We start from the raw sequence: 16,540 nt of genomic DNA, 5'->3' as shown, positions 1-16,540 counted from the left end.
GACTTAGGCAAGTTGCTTAGCAAGTCCGAGCTGCAGTGTCTTTCCCTTTGAGTGGTACATGGGCCCCCTGCCAGTGTCCTCCGAGGTTGTCAGAGGAAGAGGATATCTAGGATAGGAAGCCACTCTCAGTACCTGGGAGGCTGGGACAGGAGAATCACCTCAGCACCTTAGCAAAGACCTCTGCACAACTTGGCAAGACCGTTTCAACCAACCAACCAAAAAAAAAAAAAAAAAAAAAAAAAAGTAAAATGAGCTGGGGTGTACCTCGGAGGTAGAATGCCCTTGGGTTCAATTCCTAGTATCAGAAGAAGAAAGAGGAGAAGGAGAAAAGGGGGAAGGAGGAAGAATAAAAGGAGGGGAAGGAGGAGGAAGAAAACAGCTCCCAACCAAGGTTCTGCGGGTATATTTTATGTCTCTGAGCTCCCTAGGTTTGCACTGTGAAGCCTTAGCCCAGGCACTCACATACCAACCTCATCTAATCTCCCCCCATAACCCAAGCTCTAATGACCCATTCACAGAAAGCTGAGGCCCGGGGGGTTGGAGCATCTCTCTCCACTCCAAATATTAACATTCCATGTTCTGACAGCATTGGTATTAAGATGAGTGCAAACCAAACTGGAATCATGATCATGTCTTAGTTACTATTTTTATATATTATTCCAATTTTACAAGAAATAACAGAAAATATTTTGTGGGTCCTTAAAAGTGTGGTAGACACTAAGTCTTGCTGTGCTGGGCAGAGAAGTTTGCCCCTTATCCCTTAGTACTATAATAAATGGAGTAATCAGGAGTCCTGGGTGCATTACTTCGTGTGGACACCCAACAGAGATTGTTAAGTATTCCTTTGTGCTGGACTCTTCTGGCCTCTGGGGTGGCAGGAAGTGGTCTAGCCATACAGACAACACCCATGGTGTGTGGAGTCTCTTTTCTCCTGGGGGGACACGGATAAGGTCAAAGAAACATGGGACAAGGGACTTAGCGTTGAGAGTTTTGTAGTAAGAAGGAGCCCTGGAGAGACCTAGGGGTCCCTGGTGCACAGGTCCTGGATCTGCTGGGGACCGAGGCGGCCGAGGAGGAAGCAGAGGAGGAAACTTCGGCATGAGACCTGTGTTCCAAACAGTGGGTGGTTGGAGTGTTTTTAAGGCAGGACGTGATTATACCGATGAACTCTTTTAACAAGAGAGTTCAGTCTGGCAGCTGAATGAAGAACTGATGAAGGACAGGTGACCAGGCTACTGGGGGCTCCAGTGTTGGGTCACTTCACAGGGCTGTAGAGATGCGAACCCTTAGGACTGATTTGATTCAGGCCACGTCCTGGGTTAGCAGGTGGAAACTGAGTTGAGAGTTCAGGACTGTGGATACAGATTTGGAAGAAATCCCAGATATTTTAATCTCACAAAAGCCAAGGAAAGACATTCCAAAAGGAAGCTGCGGTCAGGAGGCTGAGGTCAGGTGGTAAACGCCACTGGAAGTTGAGTGAGGCAGGGCGGGGATCCGGGCTGACAGCGTGTGGGTCACAGGACACCTAGATAAAGGCCATTTCAGCAGAGCAAGCCGGGGGTGGGTGGCGACCCGAGCATGTGAGCAGGAGAGCGTGAGTGGTCACCGAGCTTCTGCAGCATGGCACACCCGCAGAACGGGGCATTCATGGTGCACTCTGCTCAGCCCTGAGCTGGCCTCTCCTACCTTACCAGCCTCTGCGCCATAGTAAGAACCATGACACCTTCACCTTGACTCCTCCATTCCTGGCCAGCAGCAGGTCAGTCTGCAATTTCTGTCCATCAAATGGACAAGAAGTTGCTTGCGTGCCATCTTCTAAGGAGTTCTCCAGAATTTCAGGGATATTCAGTCATTCATGCATCCATTTCTATAATCTCACAAGAACCAGCTGAAAGCTGATAGTCTCTTCCTGTGTGTGTGTGTGTGTGTATGTGTGTGTGTGTGTGTGTGTGTGATACTGAGGATTGAATACAGAGGTGTTCTACCTCTGAGCTACACTCCCATCCCTATTTTTACTCTTTAATTTGAAACAGGGTCTCACTAAGTTGCAGAGGGCATTACTAAGCTGGCCGCAACCCCGGGCTTTTTATTTTTAATTTGGGCATTCTGTGCCCATCTCCTTCTCAAGCCTAGCATGCTGTGATCCTGCAAAATTCTGAGAGCATCTGGGCCATAGTATTGAGGGCCTCCCACACACAGAGTGCTCCTTCACCCTTCCCCATGGAAACCCACCTCTGCCTCTGTTCAGGGCCAGGCAGGCAAGTGGGCAGAGACTCAGGAGGGGAATTGCATCGCCAGGGTGGGATGAAACAGGATTCTGGGGAAGTAGGAAGAACAGCAAGTGCATGTGTTTCATCAGTGCATGGTGCAAGTCTTACTGAGGATCAGAAACAGGAGGGGAAGGTCCTTGGGGTGATCAAGAAGAATGTAGAGAGGATGAGACCTAACTGTGCACCTGTTGGCTTGGAGGGGCTGGGGAGACTTCCAGGAATTTAGGGAAATTCACATAGAAGGGCTGAGGTTCAGAGCTAAGTGCAGTAGCACATGCCTGTAATCCCGGCACTTGGGAGGTTGAGATACGATCACAGGTTCAAGGTAACTTAGAGGGACCCTGTTTCAAAAGAAAGGGCTGGGAGTGGTGCTCAAAAGTAGACCACCCTGGTCTCCATCTCCAGTGCCATGAAAAAAAGAAAAAAGGAGGAGGGTACTGATAAAGGCTACTGTATGCTGAGTGCCCTTGGGCTAGAGAGGCCGATGGGAAGCAGCCAAAGGAGCCCCTCTTGGGACCTGCAGGGACCCCTTAGCTCCAGGAAGGAAGGAGCCCTGGAGTGAGCTGCAGGTGCAGCTCGGAGAGGGAGGGTGTATTTTGCCCAGACACCAGTTCCAGCCTCAGCAGTGGCATGGGCTTCAAGGGGAAGGAAGGAGTCCCCTGTTCAAGAGGAGAAAGGGCTACAGGTCTGCATTTCCCCTTTTCCTGAGAAGGAGAGGGTGGGGCCGGCCTGGGGAGTACAGGAAGAGGACCTGGGCTTTGAGCACTGCCTAGGATGGATGTGGCCTGCACCAGAGCCCATGAGAAGCACTGGCCCATGTCCTGTCCACTTACAGGGGCCTGCAGAGTGGGGTCACTTCAAGGGTCTCTCTGCACCTTGCTCTCTTTCATCTTACATCTGTACACCACAACGGGCAAGCCCTTGTGGGCTCTTCTTAAAAGCATAACAGAGCGAGGCTGCAGCCTTCTGGCCCTCTGGCCCTACCTCCTGCTTCTGTTCTGCCATGCTGGTCCTGCCACCCACTTAGCTGACCCTCAGCCTCTCCAGTCTTGACTCCACGCTGCCCACTCCCATGGCCCAAAGCACAGTGGAGACCCTCACCTACCAGCACCCTGCCTGTTCCTAGCAGTCTACAGGACAAAGACTTGTGGGTACCTCCCACCCCATACAACCAGAATACCCATGAGGTTCCAAAAGCCTCTTTTGCTCATGGAAGGTTGCAAATGCCTTGGGCTGCTGGTGCTAGTAGACACCACGTGGAGGTGGCTGATTTATTAGCAGAGTGTTAGAGGTCAAGGGCTTCTACGAATTCTCCCAGATGAACTTGGGGGTGACATAAGGACACCTCTTACCTGCACTTTGGCTTTTGTTTTAGTAAACTGCTAGCTGGCGGGGAGGGAGAAATTCTATTCGCCCACATGTGTCATCCACTTCATAATAACTAATTCACATGATGTTAACGTGGGCCCTGTTCTGGCCTGGAGCGGAAGCTTGCCGAGGGCCACCATTGAACAAGGTTATTCATTGGGAACGAATCATCAGAGGTGATATCCCAGACCTGGATTTGAACCCAGGTTTTTTTTGTTTTGTTTTGTTTTATTTGTTTATTTGTTTTTGTTTTTGCAGGTCTTAACCTTCGAGCTACACCCCTGCCCTATTTTTTATTCTTTATTTTGAAACAGGGCCTCACTAAGTAGCAGAGGCTGTCCATGAACCGCGATCCTCCGATCTCAGCCTCCAAAATACTGGGGTTGCGGGCATGTGCCACCACCACACTCAACTTGAACCCAGGTTTTTTGAAGGCCAGATTCCACGTTCTGACCTCTCAGGGGCGAGGCACTTGGGAACACACTAAATCTGGCCCTGTCTCTCAGCGCTTCCCCCTGCCTAACTCTCCTGAGGACATGCAGATGGCTGTCCTTTAAAACCACACTCTGGGTCCTGCCAATTCTTGATAGCCCCCTGTCGACTGCCTGTAACAGATCCTGCCTTAATTACAGCTCGTGGATGTGGCTGGCCATCACAGGGGCCACGGGGCCCCCCTGCTGGCCCTTTAATTAAATCTGCAGTAGCACCTACGCTCTGAGCCGAGCCAGTAGCCAAGAGAGGCATGTCCTGGTCTTGCCGAAAATGTGTCCCTGCCACACATGACCCCGAGGGCCCCACTGGTCTCTAGAATGGTGACAAGTGGGAAGGCCACGCCCAGCCAGGGCTCAGATCCTCTTCGAGTGGGAAAGGGAGCGCCCATCTCGACCTGCTGGAAGCAAGGGTAAACCAGGCCCCTCCTGCAGCTTCCTGGCTGTGGAGCTGCTTGGACCACTTCTATAAGGGGCTTCTGCAGAGCCCTCCAAGGAGGCTCTGTCTTTGCTTGAAAGGAGTCAGTCACTTTCTAGCACTGATCTGTGGGGCTCCACCACTGATGAGACCAGCCCTGCTCTGGCCCCTCTCTCTGAGACATGGCTGCTCCTGGCCCCTCTAACCTGGACATCAGGTTGAATCTACATATCTCTAGCACCAGTAACAACATACAGCACATTCAGCTCTCTGCTGAATCTTGGGTTTCATTGGCATCAATTAAAAAACTGCTGGGTGTTCTGTTCAGTGATGAGCCAATAGTGGGGAGATGGGAGGGGAAAGAAGATGGGGAGACAGAGCCCTGGGCCATTCTCTCTCTGTGGGTATTGCACAGTGGGGGCATTCCTGATGCCCACCTCAGACACTGGTGGGTCTGACTCTGTGAACAGAGCAGAAATGGGGTCAGAAGGGTTCCATTCTTGGGGCCTAGGGGGACCCAAGGACAATAGTTTTCTAATTGACACCAATGAAACCCAAGATTACTAAAACAAATCTCTTTCATTTAGTGCTATAGGCCAGACATTGAGCTAGGTCCTTCACAGTGCCATTTCTAATGCTCAAGACAATACCGTGAAGGAGATTTTAATGAGTTCCACTTTGCCTGCGAGAAACCTGAGGATTGGAGAGGTTAAGTGACATGTCCAAAGTCACACAGCTGGGAAATGCAAGGGACGGGATCCAAGCTTGGACCGCTGGCTCCAGGCCGGCACTTGCACAGGGACCTCCTGGCTCCTCTCAGCCCACACCATGCACAGCAATGTTGTCAGATGAATTTGCGGGATTGTTTAATCCTCACAGGAGGCAAAAACAGGGCTGGCACAGTGTTATGCTACTAAAGATGTGAGCCTCAAAGGGACATAAACTGTCTTTTCCAAGATCTCCCAGCACCTGACAGGTGGCACTTGAATTCTAAGGTCGACTCCAAACTCAGTCCTCTTCCCTTTAACTCTGGGCTGGTACCCCATGGTAGACTTCCTCTCCCTGTGTCCTGTGTGCATCGGACCCCAGTGTGCTCAATTCCAATGTGGGGTCTGGTTATGTTAAAGCAGGGGCCAGGGCCCAATTGCCACCAGCAGTCACATGGGCTGAATCCATTAGTGCTGCTGGCTGTGTGGCCCTGAACAGGATACAGACACCATCAGGCTGGGGCTACAGTGAGGGTGGGGGTGACATAATGCCCAGCCCCCCACGCCGTGTGGCTGCTTCCGTGAATCCCATGTGAAATGTTAATATGAATTGGTATGTAATGGGAGCTATATGAATGGTTACTAATGTTGTTTATTTTTTAATTTTTTTTTTGAGGTACTGGGGTTCCTGGCAGCCCTTCTACCTCCAGGCTATACTCCCAGACCTATTTTATATTTTTATTTGGAAACAGGGTCTCTTAAGCCAGTGCAGCTGGCTTCGAACCTGCGCAATCCTCCTGTCCTTGCCTCCCAAGCGCGGGGATTGCAAGCGTGCGCCACCACTCCAGGCACTAGTGGTGTTTTATTATGAAATATTCCAAGCCGGGCATGGTGGCGCACGCTTGTAATCCCAGCATTCGGGAGGCTGAAACCTGGAGGATCGCGGTTCGCGGACAGCCTCAGCTACTCAGTGAGGCCCTCTGCAACTCAGTGAGACCCAGTTTCAAAATAAAGAATAAAAACAAGGGCAGGGGGTGTAGCTCAGAGGTCGAATGCCCCTGGTTTCCATCCCCAGACCAGCAAAAAAAAAAAATATTCCAAACAGAAAAGACAAAGGTTGCTATAGTGTACCCCCTCTTGTCTTGGCCAACATTCTCTTGCTAATCCAAAAGACCTGACCACATGCTGTTAGAGGAAGAAAGACTTATTTGTTGACAGTTTTTTGGAGATTTCAGGTTCAGTCCTGCGAGGCCAAGATCTGGTAGCCAGGGCATAATCTCCAAAAGCAGATAGAGGGAAAGAGCGAGCGAGGCCCTGCTCCCACATGATGAAGGCCAAAGTGAGAGAGAAGGACCCAGCAAGCAAGGGGATTCCAAGACACAAACACAACCCTAAGGCCACACCGCTGGGACCCAATTTCTCCAGCTACACCCTACCAGCCTAGGTCAGCACCCAGATAAATCCAGATCTATCCACTATAAGATTACAATCCTGATGATTCAATTATATCAATTCCAATCACCAATTTATAGCTCTTCAGGGGATATTCTATATCTAAGTATAGTAATACTCGCAAACTCTCATTGTGCTGTGAACCTACCTAAGAGAACACAGCAAAGCATGGTCAGCCGACTAGTGCAGTGAGGCCGGCTAGAGGGGACGCCCTCAGACGTGTTGCTCATGGCAAGAGTCAGGGCTATGGGAGCTATTCACAAGGTCACTCAGGGTCTGTGAGGAACCGTGTTTGAGTGTGTGCACGTGACTGTATTTGTGTGCCCTGTGCAGGAAATCTCTTTCTTCCAGGACCCCGATCTTCCATCCCGATCATGGAGAGCTGGAAGTTATTGATGGAAAATTACTCAGTGTTCCCCATTCAGACACATTTGATACTAAGGTGTCTTCATAGTTGTTTCTGACTTCTTTCCAAGAACTAAAATATTATGGAGACAATTAAGTGAGGACCCCTTGGCGCCGGGCTCCTGTTTCAGCTCCGTGCTCTCTGAGGCTGGTGTGTAGCCGGGGAGTACCCTTGAACAGCTATCATCCCTCTGGGTCTAGGTTCTCTTCCTCCAATGGACTCAGGGTCAGCCCATCCTCACAGAGAACTGAAGGGTAGCCGCTGAGTGCCCTGCTCCATGACTTCTGATCAGGCTCCTGTGTACCTGGGAATGTTTAGAGAAGCAACGTCAACATGCCAGGGTGTGCCAATAAGCAGGGCTGTGGTTGACATAAGATCTAGAAGCCCATGAACATACACCATGGACCTGTGCAGAGGCCTGGAAGTCTGGGACTCACTCCGGGAGCTATGACCCTCACATTTTATTGCAACCCATCAATGGAAATGAGAAAACTGAGTCCTGAGCAAGGAAATGACCAGCTGTGGACGCTTTAGTGCAGACAGCAGCAAGGACAAGAAAGGCCGAGAGGGAGGGAGGAGAGAGAGTGGTTCCCGTCTGGACCTATGCCCCTAGCCACAGCCTTTCCCTCTCCTCTTACCCTGCCCCGATGTCCCTCAGTGGACATGCATTCTCTTTCCTATTTCTACCTCTCCCAACCAGAACATGAGCCGGGAGCTGGCCAGCATGTTTCCCAGCCTACAGGTGGCCTGAGAGGACGCGTTCCTTCCTGTGAACCTGCTCATCCATAATCTCAGTGATGGGGCAGTGGATGGAGCTGAACCCAGCCTCTCACGCCAGACCCTAGAGATGCAGGAGCCAGCTGAGGGCACCAGCGGTGCCAGGGAGATGTGGGTGTGACCTGCTGTCAGGGGGCCAGAATGGCTCTCTCTAGCTGCCTTAAGTACTTTGACCTCAGTGGGCCTTCTCCTAATCCTACATGAAAGGAAGGCGTGTTCATTTCCAGATGGGGAAAGGAAGGCACAGAAAGGTGAAACCCTTGACTGGCTCTAGCACCCAGGTACTTAATGCTATGTGTCACTGCCTCTTAGAAAATTCTGGAACAAAGAGGTTCACTGATTTGGGCTTTTCACAATGTGATTGGGGAATATTATGTCTTTTATTTTATTTTTTATTTTTTTTAGCAATTTGAGGAAAGCCAAGGCCGGACCAACAGCAAAACAGCCTTTTACCAGGCGCTGCAGAACTCTCTGGGTGGCGAAGACTCAGACGCCCGTGTCCTGGCTGCGGCCACCTGGTATTACTCCTTGGAGCACTCCACCGATGACTACGCCTCCTTCTCCCGGGCGCTGGAGAACGCCACCCGGTACGGGAGCTGGCACAGTGTGACTCAGCTGTCTGGAGTTGGGGGATCCGGCAGATGCTCAGATCCTGCAGGAGAGCTGGCTGGGTGCCTTTGCAGTCTCCTCTGTACCTATTGTTCAGTCTGAAGCATGGGCAACCACCCCTAAGGGGCATCCCTGGGGAAGTGTGGGGCGGGCCCTGTGCTGGAGCCAGTGGAGAAAGGAGGGTGCCCAGCTCTTCCTGTGCTTGCAGGAGCCATTGGAGGACAGAGAGGAGCAAAGTGCATGCTGCAGGGGCCAGCAGAAACCCTCCCGCACCCTGGCCTGGCTGCTCTCATCCTGGCTGCTGCTGAGACCCCAGGCAGGGTGGCTCAGGCTTGGAGATGCTGCTGTTTCTGCAAACTCTGTGATGGCTCCTCCTGCAGCCAGAGTTCACCTTGCATTCAGGAAAGGAAGCTCAGGCAGGGTGGATTTTGTGCAATCATCACAGCTCAAGCAGGAGGAGCCCCAGGGTTCATTGGTGTTCCTTTGAGCATAGCCCTGGTGGGGTGCTGTTTCTTGAGCCTATTGTTTATACCTTATCAGTACCTCTGTTCCCCTCCACTGCTCAAGATTCTCTCTCTTAGAAAGCCAGCCCAACCCCAAAACAGTGAAAAGCTGCTCCACCCCACTCCACCCCACTCCATCCCAGCTTCCCTCCTGCAGCGCTGGATGTCAGGACTGGCCTAACTCTGCTAGCACATCATGAACTCACTAAGACAATGACTGTGTCTTATATGGTGGATGTGCAAAAAACGAGTCTTGTATAGGAACAAGGAAGAAATGACCAGGTTGCGGCTCCCCCTTCCTTCTGAGGCTCTGGGGAGGAGAACACAGCAAGGACTCAGCTCTGGGGCCACTGGGGCCCGACATGTTCTCAGCTTCCCTGGCAGGGCTGCCCTCCAGGTGGAAGGATGTGGTTGGAGTAGAGATCAGCATCCTTTATCTTCTTTTTTTCTCTTCCCCTGGGATGTCCACACCCAACTTCTGCAGTCTGTCCCTGCAAGCAGGGACAGTGTCAAGGCAGCAGTCCCAGGCAACCTTACTGACCAGAACTCTGTTGGGAAGGGACAAATGTAAGGTGCTGGAATCCCACTGCAGGCTGGGCCCCTCCACCCAGAGGCTGTGGTCACTACCTCAGACTCAAACTTTGTACCACCCACTTGGATCTTTGGGAGAAGAAAGGCTTTAATTGTCTCTCTGGTGGGGAACTCTGTTTTCTAACAAACAGCTAGCAGCTGTTTCTGGAAGCCCAGCCCTGAGCTGACCATAAGAACTCACAGATGTCCAGCCCTGTGCCCCAGCCCCGAGTGGTAGGGAGCTCAGAAACCTAGGTTCTTGTTCAAAGTCAGCTGCATCGAGCTTTAAGGCCACCTCATGCTAGGGGCGGGGTTGAGGCTGAGGAAGTTAGAGTAATTAAGCAGGCCTCCCTGAGGAGGCAGCCCCAGGCCTACCTTAGCTTAGAGCCTTGGTCTTTCCTGGATGAATTCCAGCAACAGCTTCCTGTGGGCCTCCCTGTGTCCAGTCTCCCAGCAGTGTCACTGCCCAGGGCTGCCAGCTGGTTCAGTCCTCTAGGTTCAATCCCTTCCCTGTGATGCTCACAGGGAGGCTCTGCTGCCTCCTGCCCTTCCAGGCCACCTGGCTGCCCACCTTGGAGCCTCCCCTCAGCATCCCTGCTGCACCCTGGCTTACCAACGCTTTCATCTCAAGGACCAGGAAGAGGCATCCCTCTTTACTGAGGGGTCTGTGATATGCTAAGCCTTAGTCATTGCAAAATCTCCGCCAGGTCGGTTCCTCCAAGCCCAGTTCTCAGCAGGGAAGGAGGTCAGGAGAGGAGAAGACAGCTCACCATGCTCAGCTGTGTGCAGATAGGCTTCGAAGCCTGGTAGTCCAGGTGTCAACCGGAGCTCCCCAGTTCTACCCAGGACTGCCTACTCTTTAGGCGTGCAGCCTGTGTATCAACACATGCACCCCACATCCTAAGCTGATGCTTCCTGGCTTCATGTGCATTGCTCCCAAAGGGGGAGCTAAGTGAAACCCTGTTAGTCAGGTGGGGGTTCTCCACTTCCTCACTCCTGATGTTTTGTGGATAATTCTTCTGAGGGAAACTGTCCTCTGCATTAGAGGGTGTTTAGCATCCCTGGCCCCTGCCCAACTAGATGCCAATGGAAACTTTCAACCCCAGTCATGATAACTCCCAAATGTCTCCAGATATTGCCAAGAGTTCACTGGGGGAAGGGGCAAGACAACTTCATCTCCAGGTGAAAGCTCCAGGTCTAAGGGTATCATATGTCTAAAAAATTTTTGAGGGCTCAATTCACTTTCACAATGCACACTTATTTACTGTTCTATTCCATGGTATATTTACTCTGGTTTACTATAAAATATTTACTGTGCACTTACTATAAAATGTTTTGCTTCCAAATCTTTAAGTAAAATTAATGTTCTAGAAGGAAGTTCATCCCCTGGGTCTCTAGATCCCCAAGATGAATCACCACGGGCACTAGTTTGGCATAGTGGTCCCCACTTAAGCAGAGCACATGGGGTGCTGTACCCCAGCTGTCCACTAGTAGGGTAGCAAAGCCACTTGGGGGAGGAGTGCTGGGAGCAGGAGAAGGGTGTCCTCTGTGGGCCTGGCCAGGGGAGCTTGGGGGCTGCTGTCCAGGGAGCTGTGTGTAACTAGACTCCCTCCTCTGTCCTGTCTCCAGGGACTACTTTATCATCTGCCCCATGATCAACATGGCCAGGCTCTGGGCAAGGAGGGATCGAGGAAATGTCTTCCTATACCACACACCTGAAAACTATGGGCATAGCAGGTAAGGAGGGCAGATGCTATGGGTGTGTAGGTGAACCAGACAGCCTGCCAGGAGTCCCGCCATGGCTATCACCCACGGGGATGCTGATGAAGGAGGGCAGGACAGAGGTGGGCGTCTCTGCCCAGTGACACAGGACACGGCATTCCACCTCTCCAAACGGGAAATAGGAATAAGAGGAATAGCTACTTTATCTCATGGCACTGCACCCCGGGAAAGCAAAAGAAGAGTAGAAACGATGACGCACTTTGGCGCTGCCACAGTGGTTATTTCTTAAGATATACTTTTGCTGAGTGTGGTGGCGCACGCTTGTAATCCCAGCATTCAGGAGGCTGAGACAGGAGGATTGCGGTTTGCAGACAGCCTCAGCTACTTAGTGAGGCCCTTTGCAATGCAGTGAGACCCTGTTTCAGAATAAAGAGTTAAAAAAAATAGAGCTGGGGGTGTTGCTCGAGGTAGAATGCCCTTGGGTTCCATCCCCAGTACTGCAAAAAAAAAAAGAAAAGAAAAGAAAAGAAAAGAAAAGAAAAGAAAGAAGGAAGGAAGGAAGGGAGGAAGAGAGAGAAATAGGTCTGGGGGTATAGCTTGGAGGTAGAATGCCCCTGGGTTCCATCCTCAGTACCTCCAAAAAATTAGAAAAAGATATACTTTCATTGGTGCGTTGTAATTGTACATGACAATGAGTTTCAGAGCGATAGGAACACACAGGAACACGGCATTTGGTATGTTTCCCTCTGGATCCCACCCAGCGCCTCCGCTTTCCCCCAGCACATTGTTGACATTGGTATTGACCGTTCTGAGTTTGGACACCGCATTGTGAACTCTTGTTGCCTTCACCCAGCCTCCCCATCATCTCCTCTCCCTTTATCTGAAGTTCCTTTTGTTACCCAACTTCCCTCTAGCACCCACAGATGAGAGAAAACCTAACAGCCATGTACTTTCTGTGACTGGCTGATCTCACATGGCATAATTTTCTCTAGCTCCACCCCTTTGCCTGCACATGACACTGTTTTGTTCTCCTTTACAGCTGAGGGACTGACTGATTAGGTAAGCTTGGGGAATAGGTTTTCCATTGTTATTGCTCCTACCTGTTCACATTTCTAGAACTTAAATGCTTCGCTTAAGAGAATAACTTTCCAAAGTATGAAAGGGTTCTTTTCAACCAAAAGAAGATTTTCTTGACCTCTAGTTTATACAACATTCTTACTTCTAGGATAGGCCCAAGGCACTTTATGATAAACGTCTCAGGTACAAAAATTCATCAAAATGGGAAAGAGAAACACAAGGTACAAATGAAAGAAAACTGGGGATGAGGGAAGAAACAATGACCAGAAAATGTAGCCCTGGTTTTTTCAGAAACAAAGAAAAAATTATAAAACAAAAAAAGAAATATGAAAGAAAGAAAGGAAGAAAGGAAGAAAGGAAGAAAGAAGGAAAAGGTATGAGTTTGTAGCTCTTTAGCAGAACATAGAAAGCAGGAGGGATCCAGGGCAAATTGTAGTATGTGTGTGTGTATGTGTGTGTGTGTGTGTGTGTGTGTGTGTGTGTGTGTGTGCCTGTGTGTATATAGTACCAGGTTTCAATCCCTGGTACCCAGGAGCATTCCACCTTTGAGCTACACCCCCAGCCCTATTTTACTTCTTATTTGGGAACAAGGTCTCACTAAGTTGCCGAAGGCCTAAGTTTCTGAGGCTGGCCGCAAACCTGCGATCCTCCTGTCTCAGCCTCCCAAGTACTGGACTTACAAATGTGTATAAACATTTCTGGCCCTCGGTGGCAATTTCTGAGCTTTGCCTCAGTTTGCAGAGTCAGGAGCAAGGCATGGAGGGGGCTGGGGATGTGGACACGCAGGCTCTGGAGGGGCACCACGGATACCTGTTTTACGCTCATGCCATAGCAGTCCCCGCCTCTCTCATGTATGGGGAAACCCTAGGATGGTTTCCAGTGGGGCCTGGCTTCCATGTGACTAGCCACAGCACACAGAGGCTTTGGGGAAGCCATGGACTCTTCCGAGGGCAGGAAAGTTGTGCCTAGCACCTCCAGCGTTCATTTATAGGTGACACCCTCAGGGGAAGGCATCTAAAAGATGCATGTGTTGTTTTCCATGAGCAAGTGGAAGCAAGGCCTGCCACTTGGGCTCAAAGGCATTAACGGTCTTTGCTCTTGGTCTTTGTTACTCGCAACAGGGAGACAAGTGGGAGAAGCAGCCACTCCGGGGGTGGGGTGAGTCACACTCATCAGCAATGCCTTCTTAGGCGGGGTCCTTGCCTCCCTGATCTGCAGAATCATTTGTGAAACAAGGATGATTATAACCTCCATTCTCAGGGTTGGTATTAACGATATCTGGATATAATTATCTAGCTTACCTAGGGCTTTACCCATGTTACTTTACAAGAATAGAGGAGAGTCCTATGAACACGTAGGATAGACCAATAAAGTTAGCAGGGTCCCTGCAGTAGGCTAAATAATGGCCACCTACTGAAATCCAGCTCCATCCTTGGACCTGTAGGTCCTACCCTATAGTTGAGGCCCTTATTCCTGGTAGAGCTTTCTGCAGCTGCAGTTACCGCAGTCCAGCTGCCATGCATGGATCTGTGATCCTCGGGACTGTATGTGACCCTTCTGGTGATAAGCCAGAAGGTCAGCAGTAGCCTGAGACAATGTCACAATAACCCTCATCCTTCACTCCATCTCATCACATGACATTTCGCCAGCTCACATTGTCCCAAGAAGGAACAGTCCAGTCCAGTAAGGTACTTAGACCGTGTTCATGCAACTGATAATACTGTGAGTTCTTAAAAGTGTTCTGTTTTATTAGTAGTCATTCTTGCTAATTTCTCTGTGTGTCTAATGTATAAAATATACTTCATCACAGATCTGAATAAGGAAAAACATAGTATATATAGGGCCCGGTGCAATTTTGGTAGTTTTGACATCCATGTGGGTCCTAGAACTTTTTCCTAAAGATGAGAAAGGAAGGGTACTATCTAAAGAACGCAGCAGATGTTGTGAGGATCCTGACTTAGAGACACTTTTATTACCTGGGTAGACTCTGCATGCAGTCACAAAGCCTTAGGAGGGAGAGGCCAGGGGAGTTACTACATCTGAGAAAGTGCTGACCACAGAAGCAGAGATAGAGGGATGTGGCCATAGCCAGGAATACCAGCAACCCCAGAGCTGGGAGAGCAGGCCTGGAGCCCCATAGCTTTTGGGAATGCAAACCTCAGCACCTGTGTGCACTCAGTGGAGCTGGCCTTGGGCTTCCAGCTTCCAGGACTGAGAATGAATAAATGGCCTCTGGTTTCAAGCCACCAGGTATGATGCTATGTTGCAGCATCTGTAGGAAACCAGCACAGTCCTCCAGATACCCTAGAGTCCCCTGCACCATGGTTTCCATGGCTTCTTCAAAAAGGATCCAGTTTTCATAGCACGCCATGAACAGCGTCCTGCCGAGTAGGGCAGGGCTGGTGTGGCTGGCCCTCTCTTACACCCTCTCTGCACCTCAGTCCATCTGGGCTGCAATGACAGCATACCTTGGACCGGGAGACTGACGAACATCGATGCACTGATGGCTCAGAGTTCTCCGTGGCTACAAGCAGAGGTCTGGGCTGCATCCTCTCATGGAGGAAAGATCAGCCAGCTCCCGGGACCTCTTTTATGAGGGCTTTCATTTGACTCATGGAGGCTCCACCTTTAACTCTAGTTGCCTCACAAAGTCTCTATATACCTTCTATCTACCTCTTCTTTCATTACACTTTTATTGATTAATTTGATAATGAGGAATATACATGCAAAAACACCTGGTGTGTTTCCCTCCAAATCCAACAGGCTGAGGATAAGATTTCAAGACACGAGTCTTGGCTGGGAAGGGGACAACCTTCAGGGCATGGCAAAGGGCCTCAGGTCCCAGGAGCCTAACACAGTCTCCAAGGACAAGCAGCTGGTGCCCTAGGAAGCAGCAAGCCACATGGCTTCCCGGAGCCTCGGAACCCTCTGCACTAAAACGTGTCGTCTCTCTGCTTTGAACTGTTTATAGCTTCAGCCCAGTCCAGCTTCTAGATTCAGCTGCTTGGAGTTGTAGGAAGGAAGCTCAAGGGGACATAGTTTTGGTGATAGGCCCGTGGGAGACAGGATGACAGACAACACAGGAGCCCTGTGAGAGGTGGGCTGTGCCTCCGTGGCCAGGGGGCTGAGCTGGAGCGCTGGGGCCTAGAATCCACCTCAGTGGTGTTTGCCAGTGTCAGGACCCCAGATTCACCCACCACGCTGTCCTCTGTGCAGATCTCTGCCTCTTCCCTAAGCAAAGGTGTAATATACCTGCAGTGAAGTCATGTCCTCAAAAACTCTCCCAAGCCTACGCCGCAGGTCCCCAGAATCCACAGAGGCAAAAGATAAAGGCCACACCTACACATGAGGATGAAAGTAATCAAAACAAAATAATGCAGCCGGGCGTGGTGGTGCACGCTTGTAATCCCCACGCTTGGGAGGCAGAGAAGGGAGGATGGTGCAGATTGGATGCCAGCCTCACTGGCTTAAGAGACCCTGTTTCCAAATAAATAAAAATATAAAAATAGGTCTGGGGGTATAGCCCAGAGGTAGAAGGGTTTCAAGTAACCCCAGTACCACCAAAAAAAAAAAAAAAAGATGCAGAAGAATTTCTGAGGATTCAGGCAGAATTGATAGTGCCCTCCCCACCTGGGTTAGTTTCCTAGGCCACAGTTCCACAGGACCACAAACTGGGTGGCTTAGAACAGTACGAGTAGCTTGTGTCCAGTTCTGGAGGCCGGGAGTGTATAATGCAGATGTGGCAGGGCTGCTCCATTGGAAGGCTCCAAGGGAGTGTGTGATGCAGGAGGGCTTCCGGCTTCCGGCTTCCGGCTTCCGGCTTCCTGTGGGCATCAACTCGTGGGTTTGTAGATGGCAGCCTTCCTCCAGCGCCTTTTTACGTCATCTTCTTTTGTGCACATCTGTGTCAGGTCCAAGTTTCCCCTTTTCATAGGGACATCAGTGTTACTGCTAAAACGGACTGCACCCTAATGACCTCATTCCAATTTGATTGAGTCTGTGAAGAAGGACCCTCGCTTCAAATCAGGTCTTGCTATAGGTACTGGGATTTAGGAATCAACCTGTGAGTAGAGCAGACACAGCTCAATCATGACACCCCTCCCCTCTAAGGCAACCGTGCCCTGCAGGGGACTCCTGAGCACCACAGGGCCTGGGTTTGGCTGAGCTTGGGAC

General features: G+C 50.6%; 1 protein-coding gene across 1 annotated transcript in view; it reads left to right on the top strand.

Annotated features, from left to right (window-relative positions):
- Positions 1 to 16,540, top strand: part of TG (thyroglobulin) — a gene marked incomplete at both ends in the record, with an annotated part of 221,122 nt that overhangs the window by 194,376 nt on the left and 10,206 nt on the right. The window contains 2 exons of the mRNA XM_080694713.1: positions 8,292 to 8,473; positions 11,198 to 11,305. Coding sequence (XP_080550839.1) covers positions 8,292 to 8,473; positions 11,198 to 11,305 — 290 coding nt within the window. The remainder of the gene's footprint in view (positions 1 to 8,291; positions 8,474 to 11,197; positions 11,306 to 16,540) is intronic.

Source organism: Muscardinus avellanarius (assembly GCF_963383645.1).
Source record: "Muscardinus avellanarius genome assembly, chromosome: 4".
NCBI classification, from domain to species: Eukaryota; Metazoa; Chordata; class Mammalia; order Rodentia; family Gliridae; genus Muscardinus; species Muscardinus avellanarius.
This window is presented reverse-complemented; position numbering and strand designations above follow the sequence as displayed.